This window comes from Carcharodon carcharias, chromosome 2 (assembly GCF_017639515.1).
Source record: "Carcharodon carcharias isolate sCarCar2 chromosome 2, sCarCar2.pri, whole genome shotgun sequence".
Taxonomy (NCBI): Eukaryota; Metazoa; Chordata; class Chondrichthyes; order Lamniformes; family Lamnidae; genus Carcharodon; species Carcharodon carcharias.
This window is the reverse complement of record NC_054468.1, coordinates 94035488-94061680: the sequence shown is the minus strand read 5'-3', so window position 1 is coordinate 94061680 and position 26193 is coordinate 94035488. Positions and strand designations below refer to the sequence as shown.

At 43.6% G+C, this 26193-nt stretch overlaps 1 protein-coding gene across 8 annotated transcripts in view; it reads right to left on the bottom strand.

Annotated features, from left to right (window-relative positions):
• LOC121271063 (anoctamin-7-like) overlaps positions 1-26193 on the bottom strand; it is a 233562-nt gene that overhangs the window by 162100 nt on the left and 45269 nt on the right. For 7 of the 8 annotated variants that reach the window (XM_041176770.1, XM_041176824.1, XM_041176805.1 and 4 more), the window contains 4 exons: positions 23308-23392; positions 21547-21728; positions 3543-3650; positions 857-993 (listed from right to left, as the gene is read on the bottom strand). In XM_041176770.1, coding sequence (XP_041032704.1) covers positions 857-993; positions 3543-3650; positions 21547-21728; positions 23308-23392 — 512 coding nt within the window. Of the gene's footprint in view, positions 1-856; positions 994-3542; positions 3651-9527; positions 9660-21546; positions 21729-23307; positions 23393-26193 lie in introns of those variants that run through there. The other variant, XM_041176832.1, reaches the window with a different exon arrangement.

The following is a 26193-nucleotide window of genomic DNA, read 5'->3' as shown; positions in this document are numbered from 1 at the left end:
CATTGATAGAGGTGCCAGAGGCAGCTGGCTCATACCTGAGACCCAAACACAAATTCTACGCTGACACTTCACTGCAGTACTGAGGGAGTGCTGCACAGTTAGAGGTGCCATCTTTTGGATGAGGTGTTAAACCAAGGCTCCATCTACCCTCTCAGATGGGCGTAAAAGATTCCAGGGCACTATTTTGAAGAAAAACAAATGAGTTCTCCTCGGTGTCTTGCCCAATATTTATCCCTGAACCAATATCACTAAAAATAGATTATTTGCTCATTACCACAATACTGTTTGTGGGAGCTTGCTGTTAATGTTAATGTCAATTACATTTTAATATTTAAATAAAAATAGCTGGAAAAACTCAACAAGGCTGACAGCATCCCGAAATGTTAACTGTATTCCTCTCCGCAGATGCTGTCAGACCTGCTGAGTTTTTCCAGCTATTTTTATTTTTGTTTCAGATTTCCAGCATCTGCAGTATTTTGCTTTTACATTTTAAGATTTGTTGATGTCAGTTACATTGTTAAGGGAAACAGGTGATGGGTATTTGAACACATATAAGTAGGGACACTGGGTGTGTGTCAGCAATGTTGACATTGAACTAAGTAAGTCAATAAACTTTCTCAGCAACAAAAGGCTCTGTTTTAGTTGTGCCTTCACCAACTAATATAAATCCTGTTAACACTTGCTGTGGGCAAATTGGTTACCATGTCTCCTACATTGCAACAGTGACTACACTTCAAAAGTACTTCATTGGCTGAAAAGCACTCGGGACACTTTAAGGCGCTATCAAAATGCAAGCCCTTCTTTCCATCTTTTACAGGGTGGCTCAACACTATCATGGAATCCACTTCATACGGACCTTTCCAACTTGGAGAGTCGGAGCGGGCAGGTGAAACATTCTTGGTGGGTGCACAGAATGTCTTCGAGCATGATATTACAGATTCCCAGCTTCGAGAATAAGTTCTGTGACCAATTGGAGGTACACGTTACTGATGCCTGAAAGAAACAATTGTAAAGATTAATACGACTATAGCCTGGTCATAATCCTCTATCCCAAACTGTCTAGGTCAGTCAACCTACAACACAGCTGTCCCTAAATCCCATTGCAGCTGAGGTTACTTTTTTTTAGAATTGTGGTAACAATCGTTCTACATTAGTTTCATTAATCCCAATGAGCTTCACTCCTCATAACAGGAACAATTAATTCAGTACTTGGGAACTGCAGCAGATTCATGGGAACACCACCACCTGGAAGTTCCCCTCCAAGTCACTCCTGACTTGGAAATATATCGCCATTCCTTCACTGTCGCTGAGTCAAAATCCTGGAACTCTCTTCCTAACAGCACTGTGGGTGTACCTACACCACCTGGACTGCAGCGGTTCAAGAAGGCAGCTCACCACCACCTTCTCATGGGAAATTAGGGATGGGCAATAAATGCTGGCTTAGCCAGTGATGCCCACCTCCTGTAAATAAATAAAGAAAAAGCACCTTCTGTTCAGCTGCACTGTGTACCTTTTATTCGATATAAAACCATTCCCAGTGCTCTAATTCTTTCTATGTCTCTCTGCCTTTCCAACTCAATCTTTTTCTCATTCTCTCAAAGACATTCTCACTGCCCACTGCCTCCAATACCAATATCTCTCACACTGCTCTCATTGTGGCTGGGATTTTGTGTGAGTAGGCAAGGAGTCAAAGCCAGGGTGGATGTTATGGTGCCAACGTGCCTGACCCGATCCTCGATTGCATCATTATATCATGTTGGCTGACCAATTAACTACCAGCAGGCGGGGGGAATCCAGCCAACACTGCAGCTCTGCCCAAAGGAAACAACCAAGAGGACAGTGAGGTGGGCAATATGAAGGTTAGCAGGAAGAGGTGCTTGTTGGCATGGCGATAGGAAGTTTATATTGTTGCTCCCTATCCCTTCTGCCAAAATGCACCACTTCACACTTACTCCATAGTAAATTCCATCTGCCTCTTATCTGCCCATTCTGCTACCCTACTCTGTCCTGTTGCAGTCAATTAGTACCATCCTCAGTGTTTGTCCCTCTCAAAGTTTGATATCGTTGGCAAATTTTGAAATTTTATTCGACATTCCAATTTCCAACTCACTTATGTAAATCAAAAAAGCCAAGGTCCTAACACTGACTTTCTACCATCCTCCAGCCTGATAAACAACTATTTACCACAACTCACTGCCTTCTGTCCATAAATTAATATTTTATTCAAGCTGAAACTGACCCTCCTTATTCCATGGGCCACAATTTTGTTAACCAACCTTTAGGTGGTACTTTGTCAAACTCTTTCTTAAAATCCATATAGACAACATCCACCACATTCCCTTCATCAACCTCCTCTGTTGCTTCATCAAAAAAATCAAATAGTCAAGCACAATCTGCCTTTTACCCATCTGTACTGGCTGATCGCCTTCACCCACCGGCTCCCCTGGTTGTAGCTCTTCTTTGTGTCTGCAGCTCTCCTTTGTGTTTTCCAGCCATGCTGCTTCTTTCTTAATTTCCTTCCCTTGGTGCTGCTTCCAGGTCAAGGGTCACCAGGTCACATGAACCAATATTTCTTATTATCAAGAAAATTACATTTGATCTTTTTACAATTGGGGCAAAGTCTTAGAAGTACTTTTCAAACAAAGTCTTTAAAACAATTATAGACCCCATAGGCATTTTAAAGAAATTACAAATGTTCCTTACTGTACTGCTTCCATGTTAAAGGCCGTTACAAATCCTCTATCCTTAATTAACTCAAACCTCTCCAAGTGCTTGTTGATTTCTTCCCTTTCAAAAACCTTACCCACCACTGATGTTAAATTAAATGGCCTGCATTTGCTAGGGCTATCCTTATATATATCCTTTCTTGAATAAGGGTGTCACATTTGCCTCTCTCCAATCATCTGGCACTTTCCTTTAACAACTTGGAATGCAAGCCATCTGGACCAGGTGACTTAATAGCCAGCCTTTCCAATGCAATGTTCCTAACAATTTTCACCCCATCCATTACCTCTGCCATCTCCATGTTGGCCTTTATCTTGAGGACTAGAATACAAAGGGGTAGAAGTTATACTAGAATTGTGCAGATTTAGGAGAGATGGTGGTTTAGTGGTAATGTCACTGGATTAATAATCTAAAGACCAGGCTAATGCTCTGGGGACATGGGTTCAAATCCCACCATGACAACTGGTGTAATTTAAACTCAATTAATAAATCTGGAATATAAAGTTAGTCTCAGTAATGGTGACCATGAAACCACCCTCACCAACCAAATCTCCAGTTAACCCCGGGCAATATTCAAAGGGTAGACCCCCACCGATCCAGGTCTCTACCTCTTCAACCCAACCTATGTGCCTGTCCATTGCAACCAGGGAGGGAGTGAACGCTCAGTAAAATCAGCCTGACTGTCTTCAGGAAAGAAAGGGACAAAAACTGGAGTTGAAAGCAATGAAAAATAATTAAAATTGGAGATGAAAGTAATGAAATAGACACCCAGTAAATAAACACCGAGCCTTTCCACAGGCCCTGGATGATTCACCTACCTGCAGAGGAACACACAGCCTCATGTCCTCTGCATAATAGCAGAGCACTTTCCACGGAGCATTCAGCATGAAGTAATGGATCTTGCGCTTCTCATTCTGTGTCTCATGCTGGAGAGATAAATCCAAACAATGACCAGGTAATTTCCTCCAGCCCCACAACCCTCAGATATCTGAACCCCTCCGATTCTGGCTTTTTGAACATCCCAATGTTAACCACTCCAACATTGGTGGTTGCCTTCAATTGTCCAGTCCCAGTGCTCTGCAATTCCCTCTTTAAATCTCTCCTCCTGTCTACCTCCATCTCCTCCTTTACGATGCTCCTTAAGACCTACCTCTTTGACCAAACTTTTGGTCACCTGCCCTAACATCTCCTTCGGCAAAATTTTTCCGATCGGATACGACATCGGACAAGATGACATCGGGCAAGTGTCCCGATGTCAACCCGCGCTCGCGTGATATTTGAGTCGGAGGGCGCACGCCCTCTTTTGTGGTGTTTGGACTTTTGGAAGTTCACCTGCTGACAATTAAAGTTGTTAAAGTTCCAATTTGTCGTCTGTCCAACCTTACGGTTGGTGACCAGGCGAATCTGCCAGGCGGACTTTGCATTTTTGCTGTTAACTCATCCAAGGGCAGGATGAGGTTTCCCTTATTAAACTTAAAAAAATTAAAACGTATGGACAGAATTTTCATCATGTATATGTTCAGGTGACTGATTCTGATGCGTGGACTATTTTTTTCCGGCTTTTAAAATCTTTATTTAATTATTTTGAAGCCTCCAGCTCCCTGAGGCAGCTCTCCGCCTTCAGGGTGCTTTCATTCAGCACCCACCCTCCTCCCGCACCCACCCCGTTAATTGGCCAGCCAGCGTGAAATCACAGTTGGGGGCCGATTGCAGGCAGCGGTCCATTCCCTGGCCGCTCCCAGGCCCGTCAATCGTGCCCACATGCCAACCTAAAAATCCTGCCGCTTAAGTGACTCAGTGTCAAATTTTGTTCGAAAATTGCTCCTGTGAAACACCTTTATTATGTTAAAAATGCTATATAATTATAACTTGTCAGGGGTTTGCACTCTCCTGGCTCTGGCCAGATGTGTATAGTATTACAGCATATTGCTGAAAAGAGAGACATGCTGCCAAAGCTTTTTGTTTTATACTCATCAGGACAAACACAAGAATGCCAAAACGGAAAGTGGCTAAATATTTCAAAAATGATTTAAAGTGTATGGGGAAAGGGGAAAGAAAAGGGGGAAGGGGGGGATTGCTTTTTGAAAGAACTGGCAGAGATGCAACCAACTGAATGGCCTCCTTCTGTGCTATAAAATCAAATGGGCAAATGAACAAGGTGCAGGGTGACCTTTACTTGTCCGAGAGCATGATTTGCTGTGTTGTCCTCTTCATGTGATCTTTATGCCACTGGGAACTCACCTAGGGTGCTGAACACATGTGTGTCTGGGAAGCAAGAGTTTGCGGGCTATCTTTGTCATATCTGGTTTTAAAAATAGGGGCATAGAGTACAAAAGCGAGGGAGTTATGATAAACCTGTACAAAACACTGGTGGTTCAGCTTCAATTGGAGAATTATGTGCAGTACTGGGTACCACAATTTAGGAAGGATGTGGGCCTGTGCAAAAAAGGTTTACAAGAATGGTACCAGGGATGAGGAACTTCAATTACATGGATAGACTGGAGAAGCTGGGGCTGTTCTCCTTGGAGGAGCGAATATTGAGAGGAGATTTGATAGAGTGTCATGAAGCTATTAATGTATATATTTTGGAAAATATTTTTCTTTTAAAATAGAGGTTTAGTCTGCAGGTGTGTCTTAATTGGATTAAAGCCAGCTAGTCCGGGTGCTTTGATATGTACTAGTTTTGATATGTAAGAGAGATAGCGTGCATTTGCATTTTTTGAACAGAGCATTCAAGAAGTGGCTTGAAAACTTGACAGCCTTCTGACAGCTACCAAGCAATATGTTTATATTACCAATTAAATTGGTGTTATGAAAGGGGTTTCATTGTTAAAAGGTGAAGCTCAAATACGTTGTTGATACAATGAGAATTAACATTCGATGGGTCTGGTAGGTATAACTTCGGTAGTTTTCGGGTGTGCAGGCAGAGGCAGTGTAAGATCAAAAGGCAGCTGCAAGCCTCCAACTAGCTCCGCAGTGGAAAGCACCTCATTTTGAATTTGTAAGGTGAAAATGTTTTGCCTGGTGTTTGGTTAAGTCTATGGGTTGCTGTTGCCTTAATGGAGATTAGTTTGGGAATGTGTTAAAAGCTATGATAGTAATTTGTAGCCATGTGTACATAGTTTAACCTCTGTAAATTAATAAAATGTTTCAATTATTTAATGTAAAACCTTGAGAACTAGTGGTCTGATTCCTGAATTTAGAGTCACATCTCAAACATAACATTTAAAATTATTGGTTATGACAGTTATTTAAAGTTTCCCTCTGGGATTTTTTTAAAATAACTCCGCTTTACCAGCTGCATCAGTCATAACATAGAAGTGTTCAAAATCATTAGGGATATGGACAGGGTAGTTAGGGAGAAATGATTCCTATTTCAGTGCAGGGGGATCTGGGTGTTCTCGTGCATGAATTGCTGAAAGCTAGTATGCAGGTACAGCAGGTAATAAGGAAGGCAAATGGAATTTTGGCATTTATTGCTAAAGGAATAGAATATAAAAATAGGGAAGTGTTGTTGCAACTGTACAAGGCATTGGTAAGATCGCACCTGGAGTACTGTGCACAATTTTGGTCCCCTTACTTGAGGAAGGATGTAGTTGCACTGGAAGAGGTTCAGAGGAGGTTCACTAGATGCAGGGCTTGTCTTGTGAGGAGAGATTGAGCAGTTTAGGCCTATACTCGCTAGAGTTTAGAAGGATGAGAGGAGATCTAATTGAGGTATGTAAGATGCTAAAGAGGATAGACAAAGTAGACGTGGAGTGGATGTTTCCCCTTGTGTGGCATTCTAGAATGAGAGGCCATAGTTTTAGGCTAAGGGATGGTAGATTTAAATCAGAGATGAGGAGGAATTACTTTTTTCAAAGGGTCGTGAATCTGTGGAATTCATTACCTCAGAGTGCAGTGGATGTTGGGACGCTGAATAAATTTAAGGAGGAGATAGACAGATTTTTAATTAGTAATGAGTTGAAACGTTATGGGGAGAGGGCATGAAATTGGAGTTGAGGCCGAAATGAGATCAGCCATGATCATATTGAACGGCGGGGCAAGCTCAAGGGGCTGAGTTGCTTACTCCTGCTCCTAGTTCTTATGTTCTTATGTAAGATGGAGAAGCAGAGGGTACCGATTTAGGATGATTGACAAAAGAAGCAATGGTGACGTGAAGAAAAACATATCTTACTCACGGGTTGTTAGGATCTAAAATGGACTTTAGAGTATGGTGGAGGCAGATCCTACATTGGCTTTCAAAAGAGAATTAGATTATTATCGGGAGACAAAATTGCAGGGCTATAGGGAAAAGGTGGAGTAGTGGCACTTGGTGAACTGCCCTTACAGAGCTGGCGCGGACACAATGGGCCAAATGTCCTCCTTCCATGCTGTAACCATTCTATGAATTTGTGATCTGACTCTGGGGAGCATTGGCATCAAACTCTCCTGACACTGCCCTGTCTAGCAGGGGTCGATGGACAGTCACCACTGAGTCTAGAATCATACAGCACAGAAGACTATTCAGCTCACCTATGCCAGTAGAGCTAATTAATCCCAATACCCTGCCCTTTGCCCATAACCCTGCAAGTACTTATCTTGCTCTCTTTTGAATGTTATTGTTGACTCTGCTTCCATCACCATTCAGGCAGTACATTCCAGATCACGACAACCTGCTGCATAAAAAAAGGTCTCTCTGGTTTATTTACCTTATATCTGTGTCCTTTAGTTACTGACCCTTCTGCCACTGGAAACAATTTCACCTTGTACTATTCAAAACCATTCATGATCTTGAGCACCTCTGTCAAATCTCTTCCTAACCTTCTCTGCTCTAAGGAGTACAATCCCAGCTTCTCCAGTCTTCCATATAATGGGGATCCCACAGTCCTGGTATCATTCTAGTAAATCTCTTCTCAACTGTCCATACGGCCTTGGCATCTTTCCTAAAGTGTGGCACCCAGAACTGAATGCAGTACTCTAGCTGAGGCCTAACCAGTGTTTTATAAAAGTTTGGTATAACCTACTTGCTTTTGTGCTTTACTCCTATATTGATAAAGACAAGGATCCCATTCTGCTCCACACTTGTGCTGCCACCTTCAAAGATTTGTGTACCAGTCTCTCTGTTCTTGCAGCCCCTTTGAACTTGTGCCATTTGTTGCCTCTCTTAATTTTTCCTATCAGGATATATCAATTCACAATTCTCTGTGTTAAATTTCATCTGTATCTTCCCGTTTCACCATTCCATTTGTGTTCTCCTGAAGCCTGCTACTATTTTCCTCATTGTTTACAACATTTCTGAGCATTGTGTTATCTACAAATTTTGATATTGTGCTTGTATATAAGTCCAGGTCCAGTTTAGGGCATTTAAGGGGAGAACGTGGTTACGTGGTAATATCACTGGACTGGTAAGTCTAGAGGCCCAGGCTGATGCTCTGGCAACATGAGTTCATATTCCACCACAGCAGCTGGTGGAATTTAAATTCAATTAATAAATCTGGAATATAAAGCTCATCTCAGTAATGGTGACCATGGAACTATCATTGATTGTTGTAAAATCCCATCTGGCTCACCAATGGCCTTTAGGGAGGGAAATCTGCTATTCCAGCATTTTCTGTTTTCATGAAGGCAAAAGCCAGGTATGATCCCGAGAGGATCTTGGTCTATTGAATTGCTTCTTGGCGAAATATCCAGATATCATTTAATTTCCACCGATTGCACAGCCTTTTGAAAAAGCATTTTGCACTTTTGACCAAACTTCCAATTTCCACTATCAAGAGTTTTCCAGAGACAGACGAACCTGGAGATACAACTTGGACCCAGTCGCCATTAGACCCAGTAATGAGTCGAACTGAAGTTGTGGATTCAAGTCCCCATCCAGGATCTGAGGGCAACAAGAACACCCTGGCCCATCGAGCCTGCCCCACCATTCAACACGATCATGGCTGATCATGGGCTTCAACTCCATTTTCCTGCCAACGCCCCATATCCCTAAATTCCCTGAGAGACCAAAAATGTGTCTATCCCAACCTTAAATACATTCAACGATAGAGCAACGATCAGAGAATTCCAAAGATTCACAAACTTTTGAGTGAAATAACTTCTCTTCATCTCAGTCCTAAATGATCGGCTCCCTCAATCTGAGACTGTATCTCTGTGTTTTAGATTCCCTGACCAGTGGAAACAACCTCTCAGGCAGTAGTAGTGAGAGGAGTGGCAGCTTTCAGATGAAATATTAAATATTAAACTAAGGCCACACCTATCTGCTCGGGTGCCCGTAAGAATAGAGAGTTCCCTCTCCAGTGTCTGGGACAACAATCGTCACTCACCAACACCACTAATTGGCTGGTCAGTCATTTACTTCTTGTTTGCAGGCCCTTGTAGTGCAGATTCAGCTGCTCCATTTCCTACATGGTTATATAGAAAAAATAAATATTTGACTGATCGTGAAGGGCTTTAGGATGCCTCAAGTTTATGAAAGGCGCTACATGAATGCAAGTTCTTTCTCAATGCATATATGAGGAATGTACATGGTGAAGGCATCCAGGGCCCAACTGCTTGTGACATTGGATCTAGTTATTACCTTCAGAAGGGGAGAGGAGAGTAGGGACAGAAATCAGAAATAAAACATGATTTAAAAGTGGTTAACCCTAGAATTTCAATACTAAGCTCAGGATATACTAATGAAGAGGTGAGATGATAAAGGGGGCCACTAAAGGGAAGGGAGGTGCATTCAAGCTTGCTAAAGGAAGAAGCAGGGTATACAAGGAGGCATTATGTCCTCTGCAAGTTAGTACAATGTTAGAATGCATGTTCACACTTACTGTAACCTTGCTCTGCTTGTAACGGGCTTCAAACGCTGAGGGAAGAAATAAAGATTTTGAACCTCACTGCATCATCTAACTTTGTCACACTCAACTACTCGACTTCTTAACATCAAATTTCATGTCACATCCAACACCGGGTGGTGCTGCTCCGAGGAACAAACATTTTCCTTTTAAAAATCCTGCTGGGAACAGCAATTTGACCTTTAGTAAGGTCTCAAGCAGCTACTGTCCCGTCCTTCCGTGAACCATGCAAATAGGCTAGATATTCAAAAACATGTAGAGAATATTTCCCTTGAGCTGATGATTTGCTTAGGGAGAGGCAGGCATACGCCTTGCTCAGTTAACAACAGCAATAAGTTCCAACATTACAATGTCCTGTGGGTCCTGTGCAGTCCTGCAATAACCTATGCTTCTTGTAATATTACAGTAGTGCCTGATGTGACTGCGTCTCTTGTTCTGAAATGACAGGGTGCAGAGATCTGTTTGGAAATGGTTACATTAAGTTCCTTCCTTTGTTATTTTAACAGAGGAATAAGGCTGTTTACACATGAAATAATTCATAGAATCTTACAGTACGGAAGGAGGTTGTTCAGCTTGTGGTCTCTGGGCCTGCTCTTTGAACAAACTGTACAATTAGTCTCATTCCTCTGCTCTTTCTCTACAATCCTAATTGTTTCACAATCTAACAATCCCTGTGAAGTAAAACAAGCTACACTTCAGTGCAGTACTGAGTTAGTGCTGCATTGTCAGAACTGTATGGAGCAGTTTTGCAAAACAACATTTTTTTTTTCTTTGTTCTTTCATACGGAGACAGGGAGGAAAATATTTATATATATCTGCATCTGCCTGGCTACTCTATATAATTATTTTTCCTGTTTTTCAAAATGGACAATTGCTGGGCTGATTAAAAATGGCTGCATCTGATCGCATACTGGTTTCTGGAAGATTCTAAGCTGTTCCAATGGACAAAGGCTACTCATCATCCTCCTGAAATGTGACTTGTATAAATGTTCCAGCCAAGTCAACGCAAAGGATTCGTAGGCGATTTGTCTGCACCAGCCAGCTCTTGACAAAGACAGAGCTGTTTGGGACTCGTCATCTCCAACGGTATACTAATGGGCCTTCAGTTACCTGCTCAAAACATAATAGACTTTAACAAGGATGCCTCGTTAGCTGAATAGCTCGACCCGAAACCACCCTGTCACATGGCCAAGACTTGACCTGTTTGAATTCTGTTTTTTATCTTCAGGAGGTTAAATACCTTGTAAAAGAACCAGACTCCAGGCTAGTAGCCTGCCTTTGACCGCCATTTCTCACCAAGTCTGATTTCCAGAAAGGACCCTATATTTCACCTGTATAAAAACAAGCTGACCCTTGTTCTGCTATTAACACATTCTGCAATCTTACCTTTATGCCACTATCAGCACCTTCTTTAGTTTTTAACACTACCATTAACACTCTCTTTGTCCTATGTCCATGACATCCTTGTCAAATTCCTCCTTAGCTCCCACCAATCCCTATCCTCATATTTTGCTCCAGCTGCTCTATCCCCTCTTAAACAGTGTAAAATCCATCACATTTCTACTTCTCTTTTGCTCTGAAGAAGTCATACGGACTCGAAACATTAACTCTGTTTCCTTCTCCACAGAAGCTGCCAGACCTGCTGAGTTTTTCCAGAATTTTCTGTTTTTATTTCAGATATCCAGCAGCCACAGTATTTTGCTTTGAACCCTATATTTCGCTTACAGAATGAACTAATACCCATGATACAAGAATACTTTGTTGCACCTTCATCGGACTCAACCTGCAACCAAGCTCCTAGGACCAAGACCAGGAATTCTGCCAGACAAAGCCACTGAAAAGAACATTCCTTGGACTTTAATTCTGAACTCTGAGCTCATGTGAAAGGATCATTTTTATTTTTATTGTGGTCTTTGCCCTGAACCCCTTTCTTTCCCTTATCCCTCTTTTATAGTATGAACGCAAAAGGGGTGGATGTTGCAAAACCCCTTCCTGTGTTTTGTGTGTGTGTAACATAAACTACCCCTGTTATTTTACCCTATCTCAAGTTTGCTGTGGGGTTATTAATAGAGGATTGGATCACTCCAAAACTGAAGAGTTGATGAAAATGTGCCACCACTTACAAAGGGGGAAATCAAAAATCAAGAACACTTTTCTGTTTACAGACGGGTAGTGAGGGGAGAAATCAGGGCTGTTTAAATTAATCCCCCCCCCACCACCACCCCTCCACCCCACCACCATTGTAACAGAAATTGGGAGCTCATATCGGGGAGTGATCCAATTTGAATTTGACCAGAATCCAAGTTAAGAGATGAGCCAAATTAAAGATAAAAGAGTCAATTGGTAACCAAAAGGGGGAAAATTCAGTGGCTAGAATTATCTATAAGGCAAGTACACATACCACAGCAAACTCTTTTAGTCTCACATTAGAGCAACATGGTTAAATAAACTACAAAGATGGGCATGGAAAAGGAAGTACTAACTAGTGAAACCTTAGTCCCCCTAAGTCAGGGACAATTGAGATTTGTAGCCTGGAAAACACAGGTAAACATTTCTCCTGAAGCCAAGAAGCCCAAAGTACTCCAGACACTTTTGTAGAATTTAGATCTCAGTCCCTACCCAGAACAGAGAAAAGAATCAGAAGCAAACAATGATTGAGACCTGTATTCAAGATAGTTACCCTAGCCACAAAATGGCTGTTAGAGCTGGAAAAGAGGAAACTAGAGAAAGAATTTCTGAAAAGAGACCTAGAGGGAGAACGGGCTCACCAGCACACGACGCTCAAGGTGAAAGTAAAAGCTCAAGAAACAGAAAGGGGATTCCAAAAGGAGATGGAAAGGAGGCAGAGGGAATTAGCTACATTAAGGGGGAATGGCTTGTGAGGTCCCAAGCACTGTGAACCGAGAAGCCAGAACAGTCCAGAGAGGTTGGGCAAACCGAACGATTTCAGCAAAGTTCTGCAGTGTGGCAGAGGCTGAAAAAAGTTCAGAGACCTTGCAGGAGGCAGAAGAACCCATCAGGGATAAATAAGGTGGCTCCAGGAAAGCTACCTGGATTTAGAAAGGCTGAGATTAGGCCAGTAAAAGTAAAAGAGCTCCCGAGGAGGCCCCTAGAAAGTGAAATAGACTCCCCAAGTATCCCAGAATTAAATAGGGACCAGGGAAGCCCTAGAGCAGGGAAAGAAATAGTGAAGGAGATGCCTCACATGGCCAAAGAGCCTAAAAGAAAACAGGTTGTGAAGCCCAAAAAAGGAGAAGGGTAAGGACTTGCTTGAAGTATGACTAGCGAAATCCTTCTCCCTGGGAGCACAGGGAGTCCCCAGACCCGGCCAGCCAATTTAAAAAGAAGGGGAGTCCGTATCTCTGCTGGAAGAGGAGGAAGTCAGGTTGGTCTGACACCTTCTTTTCACTTTTAGAAGAGCGATGCCAGGAAAGTCCCCATTAGATACTCAGTTGGTGAGGACCTGCCCAGACTTAAAACAAAAGGAGCGGGCCCCACCGCTGGGCACGCAGGAGATCTGGCTACCCAAACCCGCCTTTCCAAATTTGGTGGCAAGGCCGAGAGGTTCCCAAATACCCCGGAGCTGGTGAGGAAACTGCCTCTCTCGGTTGAAGAGCTGCAGGGCACAGCAGCCAAATCTAGCCCAACCCCTGTGAATGAGAATATCCCCAAAAATATGGGACAGAACAGGGACACAGAAAGGTCCCAAACCAGGCAGAATGATCTAAAAAGGATGAGCAGGGGGTCTGGCGAGTCCACACCATCTTTCCAACCTTAGAGGGAGAACAGGGAAGGGCCCAAGTAGACATGCAGATTGTGAGGGGGATACTTCACCTAGTTGATGAGCTTCAGGGCAGCACAACAGGAGCTGAACAGCCACCTGAGGGCAGTAGTATCCCAAACAAAATGGGACAGGTTGGGAACCAACCCCTCCCCAAGGTAACAGGTCAGGGAAAGACAGTGACCCTGAAACTCCACCGTCCTTGGGACTACCATACCGGGGGGTTCAAGTGCAGTTAGAACCAAATTGAACCCAGAGCCCAGTCAACCGGTGAGCTTCTGTCAAGGATGGACCCATCTGAGGGTAACCAGGGAGGCTCAATTGAGAAGGAAGGACAGGAGGCAACCCAGGCTGGCAGATCCCGGAATCTCAAATGCCCAATCAGCAACCCTGACCCAAGTGCAGTGAGAGGATGTGGCCACCCTGCTCGGGAAATTTAAGGAAAATCACAGGGAGCCGCTGGAGGGTACCCCACTAACAGTCCATGATGTGGGCTAGCCCAGGGCTGGCAGGAAACCCAGCACATGCTGGACCCTGATACAGCTGGAGATCCCCCAGTACCCTGGAGTTGGATCTTATAGCCTTTTAACCAAAAGAAATTACTCATATTGGCTGACCCCTGTCCTGTGTGTGAATGCAGCAGGGAACTGATATTTCCCCCTGCTGGCTCTGTGTGTTTGTTGTTTTTCAGTGTGAATGAGAGAATGAATGTATACTCCCTCGCTTCCTATTCTTCCTTTTTAAGACCACATATATATTTTTAAAAATGAAATGGAATTAATTTCATTTTTCCCTCATGGGTGAGGCATGTCCCATCCAGGAGACAGGAAGATAAATATATATATTATCTACATATATATATATATATATATATATATCTACGTCAGCCTGGCTACTTTATAGAATAATTTTTTTCTGTATTTCAAAATGGACAATTGCTGGGTTGATAAAAATGGCTGCAGCTCATCACATGCTCTTGCTTCTAGAAGATTCTAAGCTGTTCCAATGGACAAAGGCTACCTTGTCATCATCCTAGAATGTGTCTTGTACGGTATAAACATTCCAGCCAAGCCAACACGAGGGATTGGTAGATGATACATCTGCACCAGCCCAGCTCTGGACAAAGGCAGAGCTATTAGGGACAGCTATAAACCAGGAAATGGAAGTGCGGAAGGAAGTCGGGAAAATTACAGTTACCAGAGAAGTGGTACTGAGTAAATTGTTAGAGCTGCTGGCTGACAGGAGCCTGGGTCCTGATGGGCTTCATCCTAGAGTCTTAAAAGACATGTCTAGTGAGATAGTTGATGAATTGGTTTTAATTTTCCAAAGCTCCCTAGATTCGGGGAAGATGTCATTAGATTGGAAGATAGCAAAAATGTAACTCCATTATTCAGAAAGGGAGGGAGACAGAATCGCAGAATTGTTACAGTGTAGAAGGAGGCCATTCAGCCCATCATGTCTGCACTGGTTCTCTGAGCATTTTAATTTAGTGCCAATCTCCTGCCTTTTCCCCGTAACTCTGCACATAGTTTCAATTTAAATAATCATCCAATGCCCTCTTGAATGCCTCAATTGAACCTGCCTCCACGACACTTCCAGGCAATGCATTCCAAACACTAACTACTGGCTGTGTGAAGAAGTATTTTCTGACCTCGCATTTGCTTCTTTTGCAAAACACTTTAAAACTGTGCCTTTTGGTTCTCAATCCATTTATGAGCAGGAACAGTTTCTCCCTATCTACTCTGTCCAGACCCCTCATGATTTTGAAAACTTTTATCAAGTCTCCTCTTATCCTTCTCCTCTCCAAGGAAAACAGTCCCAACTTCTCCAATCTTTCCTCATAACTCAAGTGTCTTATCCCTGGAATCATTCTCGTAAACCTCTTCTGCACTCTCTCCAATGCGTTCACATCAGGAAACTACAGGCCAATTAGCTTAACATCTGTCATAGGGAAAATGTTGTAAGCTATTATTAAAGAAGTTATAGCAGGACACTTGGATAAGCTCAAGGTCATAATGCAGAGTCAACATGGTTTTGTGAAAGGGAAATCATGTTTAACCAACTTCTTAGAGTTCTTTGAGGAAGTAACATGTGCTATGGGATGTACTATTCTTAGATTTCCAGAAGGCATTTGATGAAGTGTCACATCAAAGGTTATTGCAGAAAATAAAAGCTCATGGTGTAGGGGGGTAACACATTGGCATGGATAGAAGACTGGCTAGCTAACAGGAAGCAGAGAGTAGGCATAAATGGGTCTTTTTCTGGTTGGCAAGATGTAACGAGTGGCATGCCACAGAGATCAATAGTGGGACTTCAACTGTTTACAATTTATGTAAATGACTTGGATGAAGGGATTGAAGGGATTATTGCCAAATTTGCTGATGACACAAAAATAGGTAGAAGGGTAATTTCTGAAGAGGACATAAGGAGGCTACAAACAGATATAGATAGGGTAAGTCAGTGGGCAAAGGGAACATTGTCCATTTTGGCAGGAAGAATAATAGAGAAACATATTATCTAAATGGTGAGAGATTGCGGAGCTCTGAGGTGCAGTGGGATCTGGGTGTCCTAGTGCATGAATCACAAAAGAATAGTATGTGAGTAATTATGAAAGCTAAGAGTGTTATCATTTATTGTGAGGGGAGTTGAATATGAAAGGGAGGTAATGCTTCAGTTGTACAGGGCACTAGTGAGACCACATGTGGAGTACTGTGTACAGTATTGGTCACCTTATTTAAGAAAGGATGATAAATGCATTGGAAGCAGTCCAGAGAAGGTTTACCATACTAATACCTGGAATGGGGTATATGAGGAAAGGTTGGACAGACTTTTTTTTTACTCATTGGATGTGGGTATCACTGGCCCAACATTTATTGGCAATCCCTAATTGCCCTTGTTCAGGGGGCATTTGGGGTCACATGTAGGCCAGACCAGGTAAGGACAGCATATTTCCTTCCCTCAAGGGGAACTAGTGAACCAGATGGGTTTTTACAATTTTTACAACAATCAGCATCATTAGACTTTTAATTCCAGGTTTTTACTGAATTCAAATTCCACCATCTGCTATGATGGGATTTGAACCCAGGTTCCCCAGTGCATTATCCTGAGTCTCTGGATTACCAGGCCAGCAACAATGCCACTATGCTGCCACCACCCCTCTACCACCCCTTGATTAGGCTTGCATCCACTGGAGTTTAGAGGCGTAAGAGGTGACTTGATTGAAACATATACGACCCCAAGGGGTCTTGACAGGGTGGATGTGGAGAGGATGTTTCCGCTTGTGGAAGAATCTAGAACTAGGGGTCACTGTTAAAAAATAAGTAGTTGCCCATTTAAAACAGAGATGAGGTGAAATTTTTTCACTCAGAGGGTTGTGAGTCTTTGGAACTCTCTCCCTGAAAAGGTGGTGGAAACAGAGTGTGAATATTTTTAAGGCAGAGGTGGATAGATTCTTGGTAGGCAATGGGGTGATAGGTTATCAGCAGTAGGTAGGATGCAGACTTCAGGTTACTATCAGATCAGCCATGATCTTACTAAATGGTGGAGCAGGCCCGAGGGGCTGAATGGCCTACTCCTGCTCCTTGTTCGTATGTTTGTACATTCGTTATCTCCAACGTTGTACTAATGGTTCTTCAGTTACCTGCTCAAAGCACAATGGGTTTAGCAAGGGTGCCTTGTTAGCTGAATAGCTCAACTGAAAACCACCTTGTCACATGACTGAGACTTGAGCTGTATGAATTCCTTTAATTATGCAGCTCTTGAATTTTACCTTGAGTTGCAGTTTAACCTCCAAAGAGAATGAGATTCCAGGCCAGCAGCCTACCTTTGACCTCCATCTCTCTCCAAATTTGATTTTCAGAAAGAATCTTATATTTCATCTACAGGGTGAATTAATACCCAGAATACAAGAAATACTCTGCTACATTTTTAATGGACTCAACCTGCAACTGAGATCATAGGACAAAGACCAGGAATTCTGCCAGACAAAGCCACCTGAAAGAACCTTCCTTGGACTTTGATTCTGTACTCTGGACTCACGTGACTCCAAGAAGCCCTAGCAAAACTAGAGTTGGAGTCACACCTAGCACAAAGGAAGATGATTGTGGATGTTGGAGGTCAGTCATCTCAGCTCCAGGACATCACTGCAGGAGTTCCTCAGGGTGGTGTCCTCAGCCCAACCACCTTCAGCTGCTTCATCAATGACCTTCCTTCCATCATAAGATCAGAAGTGAGGATGATTGCAAAATGTTCAGCACCATTCATGACTCCTCAGATACTGAAGCAGCCCATGCCCAAATGCATCAAGACCTGGACAATATCCCAGGCTTGAGCTGACAAGTGGCAATAACATTTGCGCCACACAAGTGCCAGGCAATGACCATCTCCAACAAGAGAGAATCCAACCATGGTCCCCTGATGTTCAATGGCATTACCATCACTATCAACTATCCTAAAAACTGAATGGGACTAGCCGTATAAATACTGTGGCTGCAAGAGCAGGTCAGAGGTTAAGAATCGTACAACAAGTAACCTACCTCCTGATTCCCCAAATCCTGTCCACCATCTACAAGGCACAAGTCAGGAGTGTGATGGAATACTCCCCACTTGCCTGGATGAGTGCAGCTCCCACAACACTCAAGAAGCTTGACACCGTCCGGGACAAAGCAGCCCGCTTGATCAGCTCCACATCCACAAACATTCACTCCCTCCACCACCAATGCACAGTAGCAGCAGTGTGCACCATCTACAAGATGCACTGCAAGAACTCACCAAGGCTCCTTCAACAACACCTTCCAAACCCATGACTACAACCACCTAGAAGGACAAAGGCAGCAGACAGATGGGAACACCACCAACAGGAAGTTCCCCTCCAAGCCACTCACCATCCTGACTTGGAAATATATCGCCGTTCCTTCACTGTCACTGGGTCAAAATCCTGAAATTCCCTTCCTAACAGCACTGTGGGTGTACCTACACCACCTGGACTGCAGCGGTTCAAGAAGTCAGCTCACCGCCACCTTCTGAAGGATAATTAGGGAGGGGCAATAAATGCTGGCCCAGCCAGCGAAGCCTACATCCCATGAATGAATAAAAAATAATAAAATAATTCATATTTTTATCGTGGTCTTGCCTGAACCCCTTTCTTTCCCTTATCCCTCATTTATTGTATAGATGCAAAAGGGACGGACATTGCGAAACTCCTTCCCCCATTTGTGTGTGAGTAAATTAAACTACCTTTCTTATTTTACCTATCTTGAGCTGTGGGTCTATTAATAGAGGATTGGATAACTCCAAAACTGAAGGGTCAGGGAAAATACACCATCACTTATTGAACCAGGTGAGTTTTTACAATAATTGATGATAATTGCCATGGTCACCATTACTGATACTAACTTTATATTCCAGATCTATTAATTGAATTTAAATTTGACCAACTAACCATGGCGGGATTTGAACCCATGTCCCCAGAGCATTGGCCTTGACCTACTGGTTTGCTAGTTAAGCAACATTGCCACGATGCCACCACCTCCACAGCACTGCTGGCTAATGAAACCACGATCCAGTTTACTCTCCACTCAATTGTCTTTCTCATTGAAGTAATTCGGGCAATGTGAGAATCTGGATATATAACCCGTCTCTATATAAAATCCCATTTTGTGCTACACCCAAGATATCTAACCCCCCAACGCTGTCTTTTAGATAAGATGTTAAATCGAGGCCTCAACAGTCCATTCACAGTATCATTCCAGAACTGTTTGCCTGTCGGGCGGGCGGGCCCGACCCAATCTCCGGTGAGCGGGGAGCCGATCCCCGCTGGAGAAGCAGGCCCCGCCACCATTTTATGTGGGCAGGCCTTGGCATGACATCTGGCAGGAAGCACAATGCGCTCCCTGTGCGGGCGGGGTGTATTCCCCAAAAGCGAGAATGCACACATCCCCCTGAGGCAAAGTGCTGCCTCAGGGAGATCACTTCCACTTTGAAAAATATGAAAAATAGAAAAAAAATTCCCTAACATGTCCTCCTCATATGACAATGTCACATGAGATGGGACATGTTCATAATTAACATATTAAGTATATTAAACTTTTTAAAACCCTACATGAAACCTCATCCCACTGGTGGATGAGGTTTCATGTTTTTACTATTGCCCGCTGGGGCTCCTGGCCTGCTCGCAAACCTTAAGGTTGGACGGGCAGGTCCTTTAATTGTTTTAATTGTCCTGTCAATGGCCTCAATTGACCATTGACAGGTCAGCGGGCCCACGGCTGATTTTGCTGTTCCCCCGCCTTCCTGAAAATTTAAATGGGGTGGGATGATGTCGGGGGTTCCACCCAATGTCATCCCACGTCATTTTACGCATCGGCAAGCGGGCCCCACCCCCTGCTCGCCGACGGCAAAATTCTGCCCAGAGATTTCTCAACAGAAACTAATTAGCTGCTTATTCATCTCTTTGGTGCTTGTGAAATTTTTCTATGTGCACATCAGCTGCTGTGTTTGCCTATATTACAATAGTGATGACACTTAACATGGGAAGCATAGAAACAGGAGTATGCCATTCAGCTTCACGAGCCTGTCTTGTCACTCGATTAGATCATGACTGATCTGTATCTCAACTCATTTAAGACTGTAGCATCAGGTTTGTATAGACACCTTGGGACTAGCTGGTCAGTTGTATAAATGCGAAGATTGGACAAGCATGCAGCAAGGGCGGGAGGCCTTGTGATGCTGCAGTAGCGTCCTTACCTCTGGGCCAGAAGCTCTGGATTCAGGTCCCACTCCAAGACTTGATGGCTATGGAATATGTGTTCATAACATGGCCAAACAGATTGATTATCAGCCTGTAAATCCTTCCAATGTACCTGATGGCAGGTGGTAAGAGGGGGAGAGTTTCCTGGTCAGCCATATTACAGAAGGTAATGGCATACCACTGCAGTGCTTTGCCAAGCATAATCTTGGACCAATCTAATGGAAGTCCATGGTCACCAATGCCCTGTTAGGAAATTGTACCTGAAGTGAGGAGGTAGCAAGGGCAGATTGGCTTTAGGAAGGGATTTTAACATTCTTATAGATTGGGATAATGAGACATGTCTGAAAGGTAGTGAATTTCTTGAGTGCTTTCAAGAGAGTTTTCTGTGACAATATGTCCTAAAACCAACAAGTGGACAGGCCATTTTAGACATAGTAATGTGTAATGAGCCAGATTTAGTTAATGGTCTATTGGCACATGTACATTCAACAAATAGTGATCATAATATGATCAGATTCAATGTAGTATTTAAAAGTGAGAAACATGAAACAGCTATTAGGATATCTTAGGTAATGGGATGAGACAGGGACTGTCCACAGTAAACTGGACAAATCTATTAATGGGTAAAATGACCTATGATCAATGGGAGGTGTTTAAAAAAGTATTTAGCTTGATACAGAGCCAGGTTATACAACTAATTGACAAGAGTTCTACTTGCCAAAAAGAACACAGTTTACCCAACAAAACCCCTCTGCTCCTGCTCTATAATGGAGCTCAAATGTAGAATTGGAAATGTTAAGAAGCTTTGAATAATTTTAAAATGATTTGTTTTCTTCAAAAAGTTATTTGTGAGCTGCGAGATGGGACTGCGTAATAGTGAGTGAAGCAATGATGCAGGTCCTCACGTACTCACCTTTTGACCAGGACATAGAGAGAAGAGAGGGGAAGTTTCACATTTACCCTCTGCAGCATCACTTAACCAGATCCATGGAACAGGTTTCCAGCCAACCTCATCCATCACAGCTCCCTAACCTGCCTCTGTCAACGCAGGTTACCCTATCCTCCCAACAAACCCCACTAACCTGTCCTCTCCAACACCCACCTGCCAATCTGCCCTCTCTAACATACCCCTCAACCTACCCTCTCTGTCCCACCCTCTCCAACACCTCTGTCAAATCTACCCTCCCCAACACACCAACCTCCCAAATCTACCCTCTCTGATGCCCCGCCCAACCTGCCCTTTGCAACATACTCCCCCAACTGACCCCCTCTGACACACCAACCTCCCAAATCTACACTTTCTGACACACACATGATCCACCCTCTCTGATCCCCCCGACCTACCCTCACTGACACATCAACCCCCCAATCCACCCTCTCCAAACCATCACCCCCACCTACCCTCTCCAACACTCCTCCCCAACCTACGCTCTCCAATAATCCCACCCCCACCTCCCCCGACCTACCATTTCAATGAGCAGGCCACTTTTCTTGAGGTTCTTCAGAAATGTATTTCTCCACCTTGTGCCCTTCTCCATGTCTTTCATTAGTTTGGACTTCTGGCTCTTTTCCCTGGCAATATCCATATTTTCAGCTCTCAGTTTCTCAGATTCCTTTGGTAGCTCCTCTTCCCACACCAGGACATAATCTGAATAAATGTATAATAGTACAAAAGTGTTTTAATGTTTCCTTTCTATAGGCCAGACCTTGACCAATTGCTAAGTCCTTACTGCAGAACGCACAAAGTTAAATGCTAATGTAATTAGCTGGGACTGAAATATGAACCTAGTTGAGCGGGAGTTAAAGGATAACTCTCAGATTGCTTTGAGTGAAATAATTTGGGACAGTCTCAATCAATTAACAGCCAGTGGAGCTCCAGCACATTAAACTGCCCACACGTGGCCACTGAGTGACAAACATGTCAAACTCACTGACCTTACAAAGGATGGTTTGGTTTGAGAAGTGTGATTGTGGCACAAATGGAGCAGAAGTGTTTACCAAAGACTGGAAATTAAGAAGCATACTCATGGACAAATGGAAGCAATTATTCTCTGTGCCTGGTGTGTTATTCTTTACCTGGGAGTGTTCGATGGGGCAATGTAGAGCGAGATACGCATAACACGTTATAAAGACATGGAACAATGGAATAATCAGTGTAATTTTTATTCCACTCTTCAACACCTCCATTTTGCACCCTTCCCAAACTAAAACCAGCAGAAAACCATTCTCCCCAAGCAAATTTGCCAATAAATGAACATCATAAATCAGGTGCCATGAAAGTATAATATTTTTCATATTTTTCTGGTTTATTGTAAAGTACAATTATGAGGATAAGTTTAGTTGGTTCTGTCTGTGTGAGTTAATTACATTTGAGTCAAGTAGACTGCAAGTTTATATCATCAAAAGAAGCTAGATGCTTGACATGCTAATGAGTAAACACAGATGCTAGGTTAGCATCTAAGGTGTGAAGGGGATATGCATTTTTAGATAAATTAAGGGATATTTGGATTTCAAGAGGATTTCAGTCTGTTTACAACTAGCCAGATAAGCAAGGCTAAGAAATGTGGTTATTTTTCCCAAAGGTTACTGACAATACATAGTGACAACATGAACATTTTTATATTATGATGGAGGTACAGTTTCAAAGGCGTATGGAACAATAGAATTTACATATTAAGAGAGAAACATATTTAAAGGAGAATGAAAGGCTATGTATCAGAAGGCCATGTAAGATCTAACAGGGGTGTATGAAAAGCCTTAATGAAACCCCCAGCATTTGTGCATAAGTCTGCTTTCAAATAGAACTGAAGCTGCAGAAGTCATTTGGAATTCCTTTGTCCAGAGTAGTGTGTTAACTTGCTGAGCCTAGTTTAAATCTAAAATCTATTTTGGACCGTTGCCTTAAAGGGAGTGTAACTGGGAGTTAGGTTAATTAGGAATTTTAGGAATTATTACAGTAATAATTGTCTTATTCTTATGTCTTAGTCTTAATTATTCTTATGTATGTGCTTGAAATCTTTTATATTTTGCAAATAAATATTTTAATTTAATTTTTAAAATCTCCAAAGGTCTTGGTAGACTTATTACTTCTGAATTCAGTGCACACATCTCACAATAAATACAAATTGCAAAACCATTGTGATAGCGCAACCAAATTTCCCTTGTGCATGTGGTCCACCTGGCACACATCATCTGTCACATCATAACACAGGTGGCATAAAACTCACCAATTCTGGTTTTCCCATCACTGAAAAAGAGATTTTTTTCTCCTGTCTTTGGACTTGCTGTTATTTCTTTGGGTTCATTATTGGCCTAAGCAGAGGAATGTGAAAGTGAGTTCAGCTTTAGGAACCATGAGATGTCCCAATTCAGACAAGATCATGCTTTTTAAATTTTAAACTGTGTGTCAACTATGGCTCAGTTGGTACCTCCAGGCTTGATCATCCCATTGCACCCTCCTGACCAGCCTCCTACATTCTACCCTCCACAAACCTGAGATCAGTCCAAATTCTGCAGCCTGTGTTCTAACTTGCACCAAATCCCATTCACCCATCAACCCCTGTGCTTACTCACCCACATTGGCTTTAGGTTAAGCAATGTCTCAACTTTAAAATTGACATCCTTGTTTTCAAATTCATCCGTGGCCTTGCCCCTCCCTACCTCTGTAATCTCCTCCAGCTCCACAATCCTCTGACGTGTCTATGCTCTTGTAATTTTGGTCTCTTGCACATTCCTGATTTTCATCGCTCCATCATTCAATTGCCAAGTCTCCAAGCTGTGGAATTCCCTCCCTAAAACTTCCCGCCTCTCTACCTCTCTTTCTTCATCTAAAACCTACCTCTTGGTCCAAGCTTTTCATCATCTGACCTAATATCTCCTTGTGTGGCTCAGTGTGAAATTTTGTTTGATAATGGTCCTGTGAAGCACCTTGGGATGTTTCATTATATTGAGGGCGCTATATAAATACGAGTTGTTGTTGGTTCCTGGGAGAAAGTGAGTGAGAGTGGGAGTCGATGGGATAAGTCTTGATTTCAACATTAAGGGAATGCAAGTAAGAGAAAGAGTGAAAGGTGGCCTACTTGGACAGCCAAAATAAAAAATGCCCGGAGGAACAAAGACTGCCAATAAAATTAAATGAGGGTGAGAAAAAGGGAATGGACGTGAGAGGGTAACTACAATTTGTATTTATATAGCGCCTTTAACATTGCAGCATAGTAAAACATCCCAAAGAACTTCACAGGAACCTTATCAAACAAAGTTTAACACTGGGCCACATCATGGGGTATTAGGTCAAAGAGGCAGGATTTAAAGAACATCTTAGAGGAGGAAAGCAAGGTAGAGGGACAGAGAGGCTTAGGGAGGGAGTTCCAGAGGTTAGGGCTGAGACAGCTAATACCATGGCCACCAATGGCGGAAAAGGGATAGTGCTGGTGCCGAGGAAACAGAAATTGTGGCAGGGACTGAAGGCAACAGCTTCAGTCTTCCCGCTATTTAGTTGGAGGAAATTTCTACATCCAGTGTCAGGAAATCAGGTGACAAATCAGAGACAGTAGAGGGATCAAGGGAAATGATGGAGGGGTAGAGCTGGGTGTCATCAGTGTACATTTGGAGCTGGACATGGTTTCAGATTATATAGCTGAGAGGCAGCATGTAGATGAGAAATAGGTCGGGGCCAAGGATAGATCCTTGGGGGGGCTCTAGATGCAACTCCATTTGCAGAATTCTCTGGCTGGTGGGTGGGTGGAGTGGGAGCGGGGGTGGGTGGGTGGGAGATGGTCTCCCACATCAAGTTTCCCAGCTCGGTGCCCATCCATCCACAGTGAGCAGGGAGGTTCGAAGCGACCTCAATTTGGCACAGCAGCTGCCTGTCTTCTCTGCGGGCTCCTCTCAGGGTGCTCCGGATGAGGGCACCAGCTCTTCTGCCAGTGACCGTTGCATCCAGTGAGGCTGTAACGACTGAGAAGATGCCAGCTGTAGAACTGGCAGCTTCCCCCCCAGGTGGGGCCAGCACAGGCTCCACGGGCCAGAGGACGATCGCCAAGGTCATCAAGGCTAACAGGACAGCAGAGTGAGTAGGCTGCCACAGATGCCACTACCACCGAGGGGTCCGCGCCAAGATGTAGCACCTAAAAAAATAAATTTAAGGCACCTTAGGCACACCATAGGTTCATCACTGGTGCTTTTGTGTTGGCCCGCAATGAGGTCTTTATGAGTTGGTGTGATGTTGAACACCTTTGTGATTTTGTTCTCTTAAGTTCCTTTTGTTATACCATTAAATTCAGACATATCACCATGGCTGAGGGTGCCTCTTTTCTTCTGCAGATGGGAGGTTACCAATAATGTTATGAGTGATTTGTGGGACACTGAGCTTTATTGACAAGGCCCTTAGTTAATGTTCCTAACCAGGCAGATTTTGCACTCAGGTATCGAGTATGGAGCCTACAGCCCAGGCTTGTCCTGGAGGCCCATATGTGGTGTGCTAGCTGAAGATTTGTTGGACTAAAGCCTCCCTGGAGTTCCTGCCTCCCTGGAGTATGCCCGGGTCAACATCTACCCCTCAGCATTTCCCTGTGCGTGCTCATCCTCGGACTCACTGCTGGACTCATCATGTACAGCTGCAGTCACTGCGTCTACGTCCTCTTCATCCACAGCGCCCCCCTTTCCAGCACCAAATTATGGAGAGCGCAGCATGCAACTGCTATCAGTGACACACGATCTGGGAGGTAATGCAGTGCGCCCCCTGAACAGTCCAGGCATCGGAAACACATTTTGAGAAGACCGATGGCTCTCTCCACTACAGCCCTTGTGGAGGCCTGGCTCCTATTGTACCGCTGCTCAGCTCCTGTTCTTGGATGGCGAGGAGGCATCATGAGCCAGCTTCTGAGGGTATAACCCTTGTCACCCAGCAGCCATCCATCCAGCCGGGCTGGAGCACCTGGGAGTGTCTGAGGATGTAGGCATTGTGGGGTACCTTGCACAGACTTGTAGAAACTGCATCCTGTGATCACACACTATCCGAACAGGACGCCCTTCCTGTTGACAAAGGCACCGGGCTCACCTGCTGGCGCCTTGATGGCCACATGTGTACAGTCTATAGCACCCTGGACATGGGG